This window comes from Catharus ustulatus, chromosome 10 (genome assembly GCF_009819885.2).
Source record: "Catharus ustulatus isolate bCatUst1 chromosome 10, bCatUst1.pri.v2, whole genome shotgun sequence".
NCBI classification, from domain to species: domain Eukaryota; kingdom Metazoa; phylum Chordata; class Aves; order Passeriformes; family Turdidae; genus Catharus; species Catharus ustulatus.
This window is the reverse complement of record NC_046230.1, coordinates 22385538-22403916: the sequence shown is the minus strand read 5'-3', so window position 1 is coordinate 22403916 and position 18379 is coordinate 22385538. Positions and strand designations below refer to the sequence as shown.

The 18379-nt window shown below is 41.4% G+C and overlaps 1 protein-coding gene across 7 annotated transcripts in view; it reads right to left on the bottom strand.

The window, feature by feature from the left end:
- Window positions 1-15835, bottom strand: part of PHC3 (polyhomeotic homolog 3) — a 29188-nt gene extending 13353 nt beyond the window's left edge. For 2 of the 7 annotated variants that reach the window (XM_033068490.2, XM_033068497.2), the window contains exons 1-12: window positions 15768-15835; window positions 12844-12991; window positions 11945-12103; window positions 10479-10556; window positions 8822-8980; window positions 8269-8367; window positions 6923-7157; window positions 4676-5550; window positions 2970-3120; window positions 2402-2655; window positions 1541-1697; window positions 171-285 (exon numbers count right to left, since the gene is read on the bottom strand). In XM_033068490.2, the coding sequence (XP_032924381.1) occupies window positions 171-285; window positions 1541-1697; window positions 2402-2655; window positions 2970-3120; window positions 4676-5550; window positions 6923-7157; window positions 8269-8367; window positions 8822-8980; window positions 10479-10556; window positions 11945-12103; window positions 12844-12969 (2408 nt within the window). In that variant the 5' untranslated portion in view covers window positions 12970-12991; window positions 15768-15835. The remainder of the gene's footprint in view (window positions 1-170; window positions 286-1540; window positions 1698-2401; window positions 2656-2969; window positions 3121-4675; window positions 5551-6922; window positions 7158-8268; window positions 8368-8821; window positions 8981-10478; window positions 10557-11944; window positions 12104-12843; window positions 12992-15767) is intronic. The other 5 variants (XM_033068491.2, XM_033068493.2, XM_033068494.2 and 2 more) reach the window with 5 other exon arrangements.
- Window positions 15836-18379: the final 2544 nt, after the last annotated feature.

The following is an 18379-nucleotide window of genomic DNA, read 5'->3' as shown; positions in this document are numbered from 1 at the left end:
AATGGGAAACAATTCCTCATTTCTAAAACTTACAGTATTAAACATCAACTCTGCAATTGTCATAATGGAAGATTTTGCATTCAGATGTTGACTGTGAATTCTTGCTCTCTTAACCAGTGGAGATTAATCCATTAACTAGATAATAATAAACAATAACTACATAGAGTTACCTTTTGGCACAGGACGTGGAGCAGAATCTTTTTGACCGCAGAAACTTATTGGGATATCCCATTTTCCCACAAAATTCACACTTCAGAAGATCATTTTCAATTTCATCCAGTCCCTCTAGAAAAGGAATGAGGAATAAAGTCAGTTTCAATGACACAAAATTATGTTCACACCTCTCACCTCAAGCAGGCAAAAGATCTTCAAATATTTACATATTCAATTAAATACTTTGATTAAGAGACAATTATGCAAAGCTAAGCAAGTCATAGATTTCATTCTGTCTGGAAAAGATCTTGAGCAAACTGAACCTTAATGAACCTTCAATAAGTTATTCAATGAACTTAATCAGTTTTTTGTTGAATTTCAAGCCATCCATGAGCAGATCTGCCCTCAAACACAGCAAGCAATTAAAAAAGAAGGGCTGCATTCCTCATGAATTGCTTCATAAAGAGTTCATTAAGAGAACCAGGCCTTCCACAGAGTCTAAATGCAAACTCCACTGTAAAGACATAATGAATTAACCTTTAAAAGTACTTTCTTTGAATAAGCAGTTACTACAACCAAAGGGACTTGTGAAAGAAAACATTGAATCTTGAATATATATAACATTCCATCTATGAAAAAGATAAACTGCATGCAATAAAGGATTATGGTATCTGCTGATTTACATCTTATTGTTAGAGAGTATTTTTCTGTGATTGGTGACGTGAAATGGCCTTTCCCTGCTCTACAAAAAGCACTAGTGCAGCAAAGAGCAGGGAATACTGAGAAGGGTATTTGAAGGGTGTTTCTACCATACACACAATCATACTCTTGTTTACTTTTAGAAAATCTCCTTTACTCAAATTCTGTGTACGTGGACATGTCTCAATGTTGGATGTTTCCTACTAGCTCATATAATGAGTAGTTACAAAGTCTCTTCATAAACCTAACACCAGTTGTCAGGAACTATAACTAAACCCAAAACTATGAGGGTTTGGATAATTCCACAAAACAGACAAGCTGTCTGAAATCTGATACACAGCACAGTGTTAATACTGAAAAGAAAACTGAATTAACATCTAATGAAAGAAATTAAGGACAAAATAACTGCTGCGAAGAGTTTTGATACAGAAGAGAATATAACTATTTTAAGAAAATGAAAGAAAGAGTTGCATTAAGACTAAATTGAAGCAGATCACCAGAAACAGCTCTCTTGAAATAAGACACAAGCCAAGGGAAAGAAAACCCAGGAGTGGCTAAAAAATTCTGAATTTTGAAATCTTAGATGAATTTATACAAAAATATGTGTTAGCAGAATAACAGTTTGATTCTCATTTCATAGCAGACAGAACAGAGGGGGGAAATGGGCATTTAAACAAAAACTACAAACCTTCTGCAATCATATCCTCTATCTCTGTGTCTGATGAGTTGTCTGCATGTTTTGTGTTCTGCAAGTCTGATTCAACACACACCACACTCATGATCTGACCCTCCACCAGCAATCTCTTCTCTGCAGGCTGTTCCACCAGCAAAGAGGAACGACTGACCTAGAGCAATAGAAGCAAAGCAACAGCGAGTAATTAACATTATTCACAACAGTGAATAATTAAAACCAGTATTTATGACTTAACAGTTGTAACTCAGATGATCAGTTTTTACTTCATATCAATGAAGTGTAATTATATTGTGCCAAAGCTCATTTCTCCAACAAATTAAGACTCGCTCCTGCTCTGCAGAGTTTGTAATTATAGTTAATAAAGGAAGAAACACATTATATCTACAGAAATGAAAGAATGGGAAAATGAGACACACGTTAAATTAGTAAGGCAGGTTTTAAATTGTCAGTTTGTGATTTAAAATTTTCAACAGTAATTCTTATCAGACACAGCACTAATTACATCTAGCCCAGCTAAGAGCTTGCCAGTGCTTGAAACAACAAATTGTAGCATTTCAGAATTTTAACACAGACTCAGCTCTGAGGTTTAAATTAAGGTATCACTTAAATTGAGGGATCTAGGAGGCAGACAAATGTAAAAAAGTTATTCCAAATGGTAGTCTAAACCCACTGTCTGTAGTTATTCCCAGATACAGCCTGGTACTCAAGTCCCCAGACAGTGGAGAAAAGGTCAAAAACAACATCTGAAACATAATTCAAGATCTAAATATCTACTAGCCACAAATAACATCATTCTTACAAAGACTTAATTTCAAAGATTAGTAGTAAAATATTCCTAGTAACTTTTAGACTTACAGGGAATGGTTCCAACCCCTCCTGAATCACAAAGCCTTCAATGACGTGGGTCAGGATCTGGGGTTTAACAATAGCCTGTGGAGGTTTATTTTCCAGGCTGGGAATGCTATTGGGCATGGATGTGCTGTTGCTCCTTGTTGTTGCTGCTGGAAGCAACAGAGGTGGTGGTGGAATAGAGACATGGGAAGGATCAGATGGAGATTTAATTACTGAGGCACTGACTGATGACGTCACTGAAGGCAGTCCCCCATGTTCTGCAAAAAATAACAAAACATGTTATGTTTTATCACTTACGTCTAACCATTGGCTCAGAATCTGGAAGTAAGGGGTGATAAGTCCTCAAGACCCATCTCTCCACCCATGAACCCCTAACCAGGCTGTTCCCCAGGCTTTAGAGATTCCACTTATAAAACAAGATGGTTTATCTCAACAGACTATGCCACAAACACACCCTCCTCATGCAAACATTTTCCTTTACTCAGTACCTGCTAACTACAAACATTTGGCCATTAATTACTTACACAAATCACAAAACCAAAAGCTACCTTAGCTTGGTACTTGTCCTCACCTGACAAAGGATCTTCTGAATTAAGAGCCTCTCCATGGCCCAAGGTTATGGCTGGTGGGGACAAGGTGGGTGGTGTAGGTGTTCTTGCCATGTGGACACAATCTGAGTCCTCGGGCATCTCCCCTTCACACACATTCTCCACTTGGCAAATCTGCATCCAACAAACTATTGCTTTAGAGAGATTTCCATTCTATCTTAACACCTTAAAAGAGTTGCATAAATACAGTTTTAAAAATCAATTACCAGTTCAAATATGTTAATCTTTTAATAAAATACTAGTTCCCAAAATGCAATCACAAATATCTATGACAGTAAAATTAAAAGTATTTTGTTACTAACAGCAATACTTATAGAAGCACAATTCTCCAATCAAACAAAGCAGAGAACTTGAGTTTTTCAGTACCTTATGTGTATAGTTTACTGTTATTCTTATTTACACATACATTTGATGCTAAATACATCAGCAAAATGCATGTTTAATGACAAGTCTGCAAATTGTTCTATCTTATACAGCAGTGTAATCAAGCTGAGTATTTCAGAAGAGTACACCAAGACTATCAAGCATTAGTGATTACAAGACGTTTTAAGGTCTTTCCCTCAAAAGTATTGAAATAAGTTTACATACATTCCTGACAGTCAGTTTAACAGATTAAAATGTAAAATATCACCATGTCAAAAGCAAACCTGTCTCCTACTCTTTTGCCCAATTTTTCCATGAAATACCAGAGTTGAGATTATCACCCCTTAAAATAAATCAAAAATTTCCTTAACCTGTTGATAACCTCAAAAAAGCCTACAAGAGCTGCTGATTCTTTTGCTCAACTTAATCTCATTAGCATTTTACCACTAAAGCCCAGTAATGCCATCTTAAAGGTCAGCTGTATTTGCACAGCATTTTGTTTTCCTGTACATGATTCTAATCCAGTGATTGAAGGCAAAACCTTCAATTACAAACTGCAGACATCTGAGACAAACACTGAACCAAATTAAACGGTGATGGGAATTGCCAAAACAGCATCAAAATTCCCTTATTCTTTTATGAAGAGGATATTTTTAATATTAGTACAAAAGTAATAATCCAGAAACCTATAATCTTAATAACCCGATATGCACCTTCCACCTAGTATAGCTTGTTCTCCTAATAAAAATCTATTTGCATTGAGGTAAAAGCTTACAGTCCTCATGTCACATTTGCCACAGTTCTTTGTGTAAGGATTGTGTCACATATTTACTTACTTTTTTCAATAAAATTACAATGTATTTGAAGTTAAGAGACAAGATTTTAGATCTTAAATTTACACTTCCACGATTCCTGGTTGATATTCTTGACTGATGAGCCATTACAAAAAGCCAAGAAAAAAACCCCAAAACCAAAATACGAAACAGAAGAAAAGGTCTATTGTTTTCTTAAGACTAAGTTGGGTAATCAATAGGTTTCCTGTCCTCTGACTAGCACCTGATTTAGTGCCCCACTCAGCATTGGTGCCTCCCTTCCATCACGTCGGGGTCACCAATTGTTGCTTTTGTCCTCACACAGGGCACCACTTGTTGCTGATTCTAAATAGAATCTCAGAAAAGGCAATGAGGCTATTTCAAAATTCTTAATGTTTTATTAAGAAATTTTGGTCCCTCTGAAGGCAATGGGTTAGAGTCACAGCTCTGGAGAAGGCCAGGGAAAGAATAAGGGATGCAATGTCATCACTCACCGCTGGAGTTTCAATCGGAACTGATGGCTGCACCTGCAGATTTACTGCGACCGTCTGCGGCGGTGGAAGAGTTTGAAATGGCAGCTGGACCAAAGCCTCTGCAGCAGGAAGTTCTTCCCCAGAAACCAAAGTGTTTTGAACCAAAACCTGGCCCTGGGACAGAATTTCAGGCTGCACTTGTAAAGACTGCACAGACTGCAGGGGCAGCGGTTGAATCTGGGTGGAGGATGCCGAGAGCTGAGGCGGAGCTGCCAGAGGGATGGGAGCGGATTGCACGGCCGGGTACTGCTGGTGTGGCGTGGAGGACACGAGCTGCTGCCCGGGGGAAACCAAGCTGGGCGGCTCCACGGCCCCGATGTGCACGGCGGGCGAGGGAGGGAGCGGCAGGTGCGGCGGGAGGCTGAGCCCCTGCGATGGCCGCACGGGGTTGGCAGCAGCCGCCTGCGGAGCGGCCGCCTCGGGCTGCAGAGCCGGCACCAGCGAGCTGGCCTGGGACTGGATAAGGGCTTGGGGGTGAATAATGATGGTGGGTGATTGACTCGGGGAGTGGGACGGCGGAGGGGACACCACCACGGACTGCTGAGCTGACTGGGATGGGGTAGGAGAGAGCGCGAGAGGCGGAGGGTGGATGTGGATTGGGGAGCAGTGGGACTGAACGCTGCTGGGAGCGGGGGGCAGCGCGTGGCTGGGCAGGGGCAGGCAGTGCTGCGATGGAGGCGGCTCCTGGCCCGGAGGAGTCTGGAGTGCAATCGGCTGCACTTGCTGCTGCTGCTGCTGCAGGATCAGCTGATGATGGGAAATCTTTGGAGGTGGCGAGTGAAGCGGGATCTGCTGATGTTTTACTAGAGAATGAGGTTGCAATGGAGAATATGAAGCTGTGAGGGAAGGGGAAAAAAGTGACAATTAGTATTTATTCCTTCAAGTTTTGAAAATATTATGAAATACCTCAAAAACTCTCACTTTAAAGATCAGTACAAGTTTTTTAACACTTCCAGTGTTAAAAATATCTTCTTTGACAGCACACAGAACACAAGAACAATTTACTAGGGGAGCATTTCAATTTCCAAAGCAAAATGCAGCAATGAATAAATGAATATAGCCAAGCTTTTTAACATATTTTCTATAAAGAAGTATCCAAACTTTTTTTTTTTGCTGTTAGGTCTAAGATTATTGCTGATCCAGCCTTATTTAAGAATTTCACACAACTTCAAAAGGTTTTAACCTTTGCTTTGAAACACACTGAACAGACTGGAAGAGAAATTATAAGCATAACAGGATTTGCTGATAACTGCTGAGTTAAACTTTAGATAATACTATGTTAAGAGACTAAATAAAATTCCAAGAGTTCAGTATAAATTTAAACCATTGAAAGCATTTGCCTGAACACAGCAACTGAGAAGCACAAACCTAAAAATAGTGCAGCTTCCAGAGAAATCACATCACCTTTAAGTGAACCAGTGACTCACCAGATATTTCTTACAGCACACACACGTATTTTCCTCCACACACAAATCTCTTCTTGCTTTGTCTTGTCCACTTGAGAAATAACTCATTTACGTAGGTTTTTTGATTTGTTCTGCTACTAAGGGTGGGTTTTCTTCTTACCAACATGAGTTCTGAGAGCCTTAGGGTTCAATGCATCCAGAATGTCTGCCTGCAAGTCCCACTCTTTCTCTAAAGCTGTCATTAAGCCAAGCTACATTGCACAGAATTCAGACCAATTGTCTAGACTACCGTCATTTTTTTCAAAATAAGAAAGCTAAGATGCAAATATGCTGCATGCAGTGTAAGTGCCCCTCTAACCAAGTGCAGGCTATTCTGATTTATCTCAATACAAAATACTAAAATTCTGAGCACTGTTACCTACGGGTTTATAAAAATACTTGATATAAGAACATTCTTACGACACAGACAACACAGAAAAAAGAAACAAACCACTAATAAAATGGATTTAGATGCAAGCAAGAGGCTTGAGGTGGTTTCAGCCCACATTGTGCTGCCCAGAGATAGATGGCATATCTTAACAATGAACATATAGAAAGACCAGGAATGAGAATCATGCTTGTGCTGTGACTCGACAGGGTATTGCAGTTGCTATATTGTGCCTGTAAAGTGATTTAAGAACATTCCTGCCTGTGCTTAATTGAAATCCTGTGCAATATTGAATACCAACAAATAAACATATTTACTGAACTCTGGCAGAACTGACATAGAAATGAGTTTCCTGTAGATCCACATTCATCCCACCTGGTGTAATTAAGTGGTGTATGCTGGATGTCCGTGTGACCGGCGTGCTCCGACACTCCGGAGCGGGGCTCTCGCCTTTCCTATTGCTTTCTGAGGGATCTGCCTGGTTGCCCTTGGAGCTGCTGACAGCTTTGCTGGGGCACAGGGACTGACTTTGACTGCTGCTCTTTGGTGGGCCATTCTGGGAACTTGACAACACACCCAGTTTCTGACTGCGCAGCGTCAAGTTCTGAACCTGGGAAATGAGCAAAACATGAAAAGACCCAAACTTTATAAATAGTTATGATAAATATCAGGCAAAATCAGCAAAACCCCCCCATTTTGTAATGCTTCTCATCCCATGTGATAACAAGAAGCTAAAAATCTGCATATCAAAGTATCTTTAAAGCCTTAAAATTCAGAGAAGGATAGGGATCTTTATTACTTCTGTGATAAGTACAGAAGTCATTTTTCCCTTATTAGATTTTTTAAAGAAATGGAAATTGTTAATTAATTTTAATTAAAACTTTCATTTTTCTCTTTTATTGTGCCTTCAAAGTGACACAAGACATCTTAAGCAAAGGCAATTTTACTTTTACAGACACTGTGGAAGTGCAGTGGTCTGTGAGTGAGCTTCCAGACACCAACATAAACCAGAGCCTGGGTCTGAGACCAGAGTCTTCTCTGCTATCTGTGTGCTAACAAAACTGAGATCTTTGTTTCTATCTTAGCCTATAAATTAACCAATATTAACCTCCCTTCTGATCATGACACCTCCAGTGTCACATGAAACAAAAGGTTTGCTTTCTGAAATGCACATCAGTCAGGGATCATTTTCACTGTAGTCTGTTATACCACACCCAGATTCTGTATATAATGAGCCCAGATCTCCAATCCTACATGCTGAGCAAAAATTTCATTTTCAAGGATAATGCCTACCCTTGGAGCACTAATTTACATCATCTTTTACATGAAAGAGGACTATTACCACCATTCTCTATGCTGATTACTTAAATCCCTTCCTCACTCAACAGTTAGTACCTGTGTAATGAACAGCCAGGGTACATTTCACTTCTCACTGCTCTGTGTGTCACCACAGGGCACATTCAAACCCAAGACAACAGTGCTTGCTTCCTCCCTGGTATGCAGGAGGCATTCACTGCCATCCTGTCCAGGGAGGACAAATCAGCACACCTTCTCAGGTAAGGTGACTCAGCTGGAGTTTGTCAGAGACACCCCCAGCAGCTCATTTGCCCTCTGGTCCGGGGTGAAAATAAAGCAGGAGAAACTAAAGCACAACATTTCCTTACTTTTCAGTACTGTCCCACTTGATGGAGCAGACCTTTAGTAATTTTACACAAGCTCACCTGAGTAGCTGCAGACTGACAGGAAGATGAGGAGGATGAGGAGACAACAGGAATGTCAGACTGGACAGCAGCCACAGTGGTCGCAGGAGTGAAAATAAGCTGGTAAGCAAGAAAAAAGTACATGGTAACAGACTGAATATTTTCAAATCTGTGGAAGAATGCAGTATCTTAAAGAGATACATAACTTACACATACTGATGTACAGCTTTTAAGATTTATTTTTTTGCTTTTGGATTAATTTATTTAAAGAACTATTCAGCATGGGAATTTTAGTAAACAAAGAAAATAACAGAGAATAGAAGCGAAGAAAATAAAAAATAATAACATATACCAAATATAATAGTGTATTTGTTCTGCATATTGAGTGAGCTAAACACATTATGAACTTTCATACAAGCACTGAAGAGGACTTTCCTTCAATACTACAAATTAGTGAAGAAAAAAAAAAAGACAAAAGAGCAGCCCCATATCTATTACAATCAAGAAAGAGAGCTTAGATCTTCCAAGGGACAGACCAAAGTGAAACTTTAAAAGGATTGTAATCAAAATTTACCATCTGAGCTCGGAGATACATTTGAGCCTGGCTTGCACTCAGGGTGGGAGAGGTGCTGCCCAGCAACATCGTCTGTTGGGTGATGCTGCTGCTGGTGGTGTTGGAGGTCTGAGAGCGGCTTATTATCTGTGCAGGTGTAGGAGAGGTGGAGAGGTTAATCTAAGGAAACAAAAATATTGCTTCTGTCATGGAAATTCCATCATCCTAGGGTCTAAAGCCAGAAAGCCCCTTGACAAAAATGGCAGGGGCAGTTGGAATCTCTGAACTGTGCAGATATCAAAAATATACTGAGCCAATCATCACAAAATTGGATTCTGGCAAGATTGTGTATTTGTATTCTTAAACTGCAAGCAACCTCTTTGCAGTAACTAATAATAAGCAGTTACAAGTAAAAACAATGATATGAAGTCTGAAAAATATGCAATACACATTTACTGAGTATGTAGAATGAGATTTCAATATTTTAAGAAAAACACCTGAACTTTAACATTAAGGATCTTCAAATGCTTATATTATCTGCCTGGACTGGTATATTCTATTATGGAACTGATCAGGACACTTTTTTGTGCCATCACTTATGGACTTTCAGTCCTCATTTCACATATGCACACTGAAAAATGACTGAAGAATAAAACCTTCTCCAATTTCATAATAAATGCTCCTCAAGAACCACTCTTTAGCATCTTCTTAAAAAAAGAAGCTGTTGCATCTTTGCTTTTTTCTTTTTTCTCTAACCAGTCTAACAGAGTTAAGTGCCCAGCTCTTTTTCATCACTTACTTAAAAGATTTCCTTGAAACACCCCAGCCCAATTATTTTCTTAGTTTAACATCAGACATCTTAATAGACTTTCCCTCCAAAATTTAATGAATAAATGGTTTTACTTCTTACAGCTGTAAGCCAAGCCAAGCTATGAGAGCTTAAAAAAAATACACGGTTAAATCACTGAAGCTATGCACTGGACTCATGAACAGCTTGAGGGTGTGATTAATAAGCAGGATGTCTGTAGGACTAACAAATCCTACTTCAGACAACTCTAAAACTGTACAGAAGAGACTGTGCATGTCTGACAATGGCACTTAAAGAAATACAGCATGAACTGAACACAGAGCCGCTCACAACTGAAACCTGAGCACATGCCTAGAATATGGGAAGTGAAACTGCAAAAATGATGAATGATAGATGATAATGAATGCCATAAACATTTAATCAGTTTCTTAGATAAACGTGAGCATTGACTTGGATTCTTTAGATTCAGTGCTATTTAATCCCTAATACACAGTTATGATTTTCATCTACAGTAGTGCTCTGCATTAAGAAACTAATGTAGAAAATCCAATAAGAAATCATGTAAGAGATGAGAGCTCAGGGAGTGATTTCTGCAGGAGTTTGAACAGCCACTGGTGCTTGTGGAGTGAGCAGCTGCCCCTGAGAGCACCAAGAGGGGTCTGGGACCGGGGAAGCCAACACTGGCCACCAACAATCACACACAGCACCCAGCACTTTCTACAGAGTCATCATACTTCTGTTCACTGTGTCTGTAGTATTAATTTTAACAATACAAACCAAAATGCTGTTAATATTTTCTGCTTTCCCCTGTAGCCATAGAACAACCAAGCAGGGTTGGGAACGGAGGGAGGGCTTGGTGCCGTTACGTACCGAGGTCTGCGACATGCTTGACTGCTGAGTGACACTCCCAGTGGGGGAAGTACATTGCCTCCCACCTGACAGGCTTGCCTAAATAGCAAGAATATTTGTCAAATAGTGAAATCAGAAAGTGCTTAAGTGATGTTCATTTTATCGCATAAACCGTCAGAAACAGCCCTCTCTACCTTCACCTTTCTCTGAGTTAACAGTGAGATGCTTTACTCAGTGCAAATAGTTTTCAGCAAAGTGCACTCTGCACTATGGAATGGTACCTGCAAGTCCTACCAAATTTCAGGCATCTAATTCTTTCAGATCAAGACTTGAAGAAAAATGATCAGAGGTGAAGTCTGCCAAACTGCTAATGATGGAGCTAAGTGACCACCTAACTACCTATGGTGCTCAGAACTTAAAATGCAATACCATAAAAAACTGTCATTATCAAAACTCACATCATAATTTTGTTGTGATTAGAATCTTCTAAAAATAAAAAAAAATTATAAATGCTGTAAAGAACAGCCTCATATTCTGGAATGGTAACACATATATGCACATCTGGTGTCTACCACAGGATGCTATTCCAGCCCTTCAGGTGAGTAATTTAGATTTCTGTATGAAAAGAATGAAAACTTCTCAGCCCTTCCCAACCTGATTTTCTTTGCTCTGTCTCAGTAACTGTATATCCACATAGAAATCTATCTGAACAAAAAAAGAGACATATCAACATATTACCACAAAAATGAAAAAGGTATAGAAGGAAAAGCCAGGAGCAAAAATGAGTCAATCCAGTTCTGAGACCAAACAGACAAATCCCTGAGGTCTTTAACTCCATTTAGCACTTCCCTGTGTAAAATCATTAACAACCACCTCTCTCTGCAAGATCAAATTTTCAATCCAAGGCCAACTGAGGTCAAAGGAAACTTTGCCACTGCTTTAATCCAAAATGGGTCTCCTCCAGTGATCACCAATGTTAAAAGCTGTGTTTCAGATATGAAATATCATTTACCTCCTACATTTTCACACTCAGGGTTAAAATTTAATTTTGCCATTACTTATAATGCAACCAGATGTGAGGCAAAACACACTAAGATGCCAGATGTTCATTATTTTTTATTTCACTAAGATACAATGCCATTCATTGCTTCCCCCACCAACTTTTAGAGAAAATCATAGGATGAAGATTGAAGTAGTCTATTTTTAATATTTACTTTATTACTTTTATTTTGATGATTTACATGATGCATTATAATGTATGCAATAAAGCATGGAATGGTTGCCTACTGGAGCATCTATACCACTGGACAAAATCCTCCAAACAGTTTGGAGGATGATACAATTTAAAATAACGACATCATTAAAATATAACAGTGAATTATCACAAGGCATTAAGCTCAGGCACTTAAGCTGTTATTATGTTTGACAATGACTGTAGCCCTGCTCTAGGTAATACACAATTCTTTTTCAGCAATCTTCACTCTCACCTGTGGAACAGTTGCCAGACTCTGAAATTGGGTACTGCTTAAGTGCTGCTGCTGCAGAGCAGCAGTCTGCAGCATTAGATGCTGCTGTTGGGCTGCATACATCTGCTGGAGGTACTGAGCAGCTGAGCTAGGAGGACGATGCAAGGCCTGCTGAATAACCTGTGATGAATCAGTAGGTAATTAATTACAAGAGCAAAGCACTCACCATGCTGGCATGATGTTGAAGTTTATCCTTACAAGGATATAAAACCAAATAAATTTTTTCACACCAATTATGTAATACTGAACTTGCTCCCTCACTGCTCTTGACCAAGTCACAGAGCACTGTCAACATCAATACATTCAAGTTCCCAAGGACAGCCTGACAATACAGCATCATCCCTAACACATCATCCCAGCCTCTCAGCTGCTTGTCAACACATCCTACATCATGTTCTGCTTTTTGAGAGATAGGAGTTTGAGAAACCCAATTATCAAACACAACAGAATGGACTGTGCAGAGTTCAAGGAGACCTAATTTCAACAACAGCAAGAGAGTGCTGGATCCCAAGCAGCACTTACACCCACTCAAATACCTTGGATCCCTCCAGTCAATGTTGGTAAAACAGCTTTATTTTGCAAAGGTTTATGCTATTAAACTGAGCCCTCAGCAAATGGTGAACAAACCAAACTTTCTACCATAGCATTTCCCCCTCCCTTATTTGGGAGACAGGCCTATCCTGAACTATCCCTAAGTGGTCTGAGACCCTCCAGTAAACATCTCCTAAAAACCAGCCAGCCAGCTATTGAGAAAGACAACAGTAATTAAGAATGAGAAGTTAATCCAGTGTAAAGTACTGCACAATGCCTGTGTTTAGAGCTCTGCAGAGGACAGGGAGGAGGCCCCCAGATCCCAGTACCTGGACAGCATGTCTGTCAGAGCCGCTGTAGACGGAGATCTGCGGCAGCGGCGTGCGGGACGTGGAGGTGGTGGTGACGGTCGTGGTGGATGCAGAACATGTCGTCGTGGTGGGTTCATTCTCCATAGCTGTGCAGCGTTCGTCCAGCCTGGCAGGAGTGACACAGAAGGAGTTCACAAGCAAGGCCAGAATATGCTGATTTTAATGCAAAAAAAAAAAAATTTAAAAAATGTTTTGCTGAGATAGAAAAATGGGCAATTTTCAAAAGGTAAATTTCACAGAATCACAGAATGGTTTTGGTTGGAGGGACCTCAAAGATATCTCATCCCACCCCTTGCCATGGCAGGGTCACCTTTTAATACACCAGGTTGCTTCAAGGCAAATCCAACCTGGACTTGAACACTTGCACAAATGGGGCAGCCACAACCTCTATGGGCAACCTGTGCCAGGGCCTCACCAACCCTATAGTAAAGAATTTCTTCTTAATATCTAGTTTTAGTTCATAGCATTTGTAATTACTTGATGCAGTCTCTTGAGAGATCTAGGTATAACCTCAGATCCATCAAAAGTAGCAATAAAGAACCAATTTAGGAATACATCCAAGATTTCCAGCCAGCTACATATGCAACCTATTGCACCACCTCCCTCACCCTCACAGCCCAGCACTGAAAATGCTGGCTGACCCTGGACACTGAGCAAAACCTGCAAAAATCACCAGTGAAATGCTCTGTTTGGGGAGAGAGGGAAAGGATACAGGAAAAATTCCTTTTAACAGCAATACCTCACACAATACAGCAGGAACCAGGGAAGAAACTACCTATTTAAGCACCTCAAATGATCCTCCCCAGTCTTATGTGACTTCCCACTGCTGCAGAGCACAAAATGTCATCTTTATAACCGAAATGAATCACAAATCTCAATATATGTTATGGGGGTGTTTACTGCAGTTTCTTTTTCAGTCTTTGTATTATGATTAACAGGAAATCACGTAGTAGCTGTTCATTGCTTTCCAAAGGATGCCAAAAAAAGGGAGGGTTGAGAAGATGTGTTTCCTTCTTACCATAAAGAGGGGCTCAGAGAAATAATCAGAGTGAGCTGCAACATAATAGAAAAAAAAACAGCTTTGCCAAGTTCTTAAAAAATCACCCACTGGGTGCTGCATCAAATGGGAATATAATCAGGAGCTTCAACTCAGACAGCTGGAAGCAGAGCAGGACAATGCCAGGCTGCCACCCTCACCTCCCAAAACATGACTGCTCTGCAAGCAGAGGGCTGCACATGATGGTGCAGTTCCTGGGGACCTGCAGCAACTAAACTGTAACACACACAGGGTCACCTAAAGATCTCTTGCCTACCCTTGTACTGGACACTTGCCATCAAAGAAAATTCATGGTGATCAAGGATGCTTTAAAAGCAGAGATCCTTGCTATTAGAACTGAAGAAAAAAAATTATTTGTTGTTAAAAATGCAGGTCTGTTGTGCATTACTGATGCCACCTGTGTACCTGCATCAGGGCACAAGTTAACACACGTGGGTTTCCACTCCAACTGCAATAAACCAGCATAACTTCTAAAGTCACTTTACATTAATTTCACATAATGAAAAGTATCTTAAAAAACAATCCTGTCTCCTCCAGTGGATGTTAAAGCACCTTGAAATATTTACACCTGTTTAGCTAGTTTTTGCAGAGTTATGCAACCAGTTAAATTAGCTTAAAACAACATTAAATGTCTCATTTCCTTCGTTCTTGGTCATGGTTTTGGTGTGTTATAAGCAAGATGTGCAACATATCCCACTTAGTAACTGTTCCATCACAAGTTTACTCCAAGAGACTGTTAATCCTGTCGCTCAAAATTATTTCAAAAATAATATTGTGATTGCTCAGGTTGTTCTCACAAAGGATGTACAATGAAAAAAGGATGTACAGTAAGGAGCTCCTAAATTTTTGCACAGCATCTCCAGCTCTCCTCTGACACTTCACCTACACAGGAATCAGATACTAACTTGCAAGAAAATTAATTTTGTTTAACGATGAAGACCTTGCAATGATGTTCCCTGAGCAACTTTAACTCAAAACAATCTCTGTAACACAAAGTTTTAAAAAACACTAACGTGAAACAACCACCACGCTTTCAAGTGAGCCCAAATACAAAGCACAACAGAAAACTATATTGAAAATACGTATTTATTTAAGCAGTAACAGTACAAGACGCCACATAACTTCAAGTTACATTGTGCATATGGTAAATATTCCAAAGTTTTGTTTCTTTAGATTTTTCCTGGTCAAGGCAACCACCTTAAGTGAAAAAATACCTGCTATTCTATGCCAATTAACAAATTACCCTCACAGTGAACACACGAATGTCATTCCTCATGTTTTGGAAAGTTTTGGTAAATGCCATGGTAATAACAAACCTTGCTGACAATCCACAACCACAATCATCCACAACCACATGGTTTATTCTAATTTTTTTTTTCTTTCAATTCACAACCTCACCCTGAAACTCCAAGGGGACAAACCACAAAAAACTCAAACTAAATAAAAATTTCATCCACGCCTAACTCCTATAGGCATTCCGGTATTTGACAGAGGGCTCCGAAATAACAGTAAAATAATAATAATAACGAAGGTATGCTCAGTGGGAATACACCCCACAGCACGCGGAGAACCAGCCCCGCGCTGAGGGGCCGCGGTGCCCCCTCGCCGGCCGCCCCCCACCCAGGCCAGGCTGACCCACCCTCAGCCCCCGCCTCGCCCAGCCCGGCCCCGCCACCGACCCCTCAGCACAGCAAAGGCAGGCGGGCGGGAGGGGCCGGCCCGGCGCCGGGGCGCGGTCAGGGCGTGGGTTCCCCGCCCCCGCGGCCCGGCCGGGGCCCCGCGGCTGCCGCTGCCCGCGCTCCGCGCGCCCCGCCGGGACACTCGCCTGGGACGCGCCGCTCAAGGCGCCGCCGCCGCCGCCGCCATTTTCTCGCCTCCCTCACGGGGGAGGTGCCGCGCGCGCGCGGGGCGCGGGTGCCGCCGCGCACGTGACGGGACCCGCCGCCATGTTGGCGGCGCCCGTGAGGGGCAGGGGCTGAGGGAGAAAGCTGGCGGGGCCGGGAATTGAAATATGCGGTGTTTTCAGCCCAAATAATCTATTGACTTCTTTGTGCAAAAAACAGCGAGCCTCTTTCAAGTGCCTCCTGCATTTAGCAGCTGTTGCTCAGATACTGTCAGCAGTGCATCCATCCTGATCACGGTGTGGGCGTCTCAAGTTTCCTTTCCCTTTCCTTTCCCTTTCCTGCCACTCTCCAGCTCAAAGCACTCTGTGAATATGGGACCTCTGGTCTCTCTTGCAACACATTTCATTTTAGCACCTGATACATACGCACCTACAAATCTTTGTACTGTAAGTACAGGAAGTCTGTATTTGGATGATTATGGGAGGTGTCTAAAGGCTAAAAGTCCTCTGTGACTCCCACACCTGACAGAGTTCAAGTGTCTGGAAAATGCACTCAGGTACATGTTGTGGCTCTCGGAGATGTTCTGTGGAGGGCTAAAAGTTGGACTTGATCCTGGTATTTCTTAGGCTATCACCACAGGAGCCAGGCTGGGGGATCCCCATGGAAGGGTCAGGGATGTGGGGGCCACACTGGGGGATCCAAGAACGGATTTTTGGAATTCTCTTTGGAATGGAAGTCCATTTGATGCAGACTGCACAGAAAGGTGGTGGAGTCCTCATCCCTGGAGGTGTACAAAGAACAACTGGACATGACATTCAGTGCTCTGTTCTGGTTGACAAGGTGGGGATTGATCAAAAGTTGGGACTCAATGCTTGGAAGCCTTTTGCAGCCTAAATAATTCTTTGGTTCTAAGAAAGGGGAGAGGAAATTGCCGGATACCTAACAGCTAGTTGGGATGGCTAAGTTCTTTGCAAAGAAAAGAGCAAGTGTCTAACAAAACTCAAATACCTGCCAAGGCATTAGAGTTCACCTAAACTGCTGGCAGGTAAAGCAGCTGCACTGAGCACAGGTGGGATGCCTGTGCAATAGTGACAATTCCACAGGTCTAACAAGGATGCCTCATTTCTAGAAAAGAAGACATAATTCAGCAGGAGACAATGGCAATTTTTGTAGGTTAAAAATGAAGGTGTAGGGAAAATGATGACCCATTTTGAAATACTCTTGGAAACCCTCTAGGAAACAGAAAACGTCTTGGAAGTCTTGGTCAATGTAAGGTTGAGTTCAGACGTACCAGGGTACATCCTGTTGTATAAATGGGATCTAAGACTGGATGCTGGGTGTAACAAATAACTTGTTACTGACTTAAAAAAACCAAACCAACCACTGCAGGAAAGTCAGGTAGCATGACAAAAAAATTGTACTTTGTAATAATCAAGCAAATAAGGCTTTAAGTTTTTATCACAATCACAAGGAAGAACCAGATGTGTTGACTGGAAACTGCAGATCTCATGTAACAAAAAGCTGAACTCCATGATTCTCCAATACAAACACCCAGACGTGGTGCTGACTGGAGGAGGCAGTGGGGAAAAGGAATTGTTTTACAAGAACTGAAGAAACCAAAGGTTCTCATTTTCTTAGGACTGCTAGAAGCAGAAGTCCTGGGCAGCAAATGCATGTTGTCAAAAAAGCTATTGATGTTAAAAAGGTAAATCTGGGAGCAAATACTGCTTGCAGTGATAAGGTTGCTTATGATTTGCAGCTTTAATAGAATATCTTTTGTTAACCACGCTGCTTCATTCCCCTAGTTGAAACACTAGGGGGCAACTCATGTTACTTTCTTTAAAAATACCTCAGCCATTTGATAAAAGGGAATTGAAGCTTTGCCTGAAGTGAACACATTATCTTGCAGGCAGTGCACATTGCAGGGAGTCTTCAGAATTCCCACGAAAAATACTTTGGTCAGCAGTCTTTGTAAGAAAAGCATTGCCATCATGTCTGCACAACTCCTCTTGCCCCCTCAGCTCTTTCCTGGCTGTTAAAGGGTAGTGTGCTGCTTTTGCCATTCATTTGTGTCAAAATCCTGAATTTTCTGTCAGCTCCCAAACTGGGTTGGCAGCAGCCACAACAGTGGAGGAGTCACGGTGTGAACGGATTGCCAAGGTGCATATTAGATGTGTCCAGTGCTGTTTTCCCTAATGCTGGGATGGATTTGGTTTTATGTAACAGCTCAGATGGAGAGCCTAGTCCATGGTGGGACAGCATCTGCTTCCTAAGAACTACCACTATGGACATCTCTGGTTCAGAACAAGGATAACTGCAGAATGCCCCATATGCAGAGACACCTTCCACTTGGACACCTTGCTCCAAGCCCTGTCCAACCTGGTGAGTCTGGGACACTTCCAGGGATGGGGCAGCCACAGCTTCTCTGGGTAATGCGTGTCAGGGCTTCATCACTGTCACAGAGAAGAATTTCTTCCTAATATCTATTCTAAACATCCTCTCTTTAAATTCAAAGCCATTCTTTCTTGTTCGGTCACTTCATGCCATTGTCCAAGTCACTCAAAGGCCTCTTGGGAGCCCTGCTGTCTCTAGG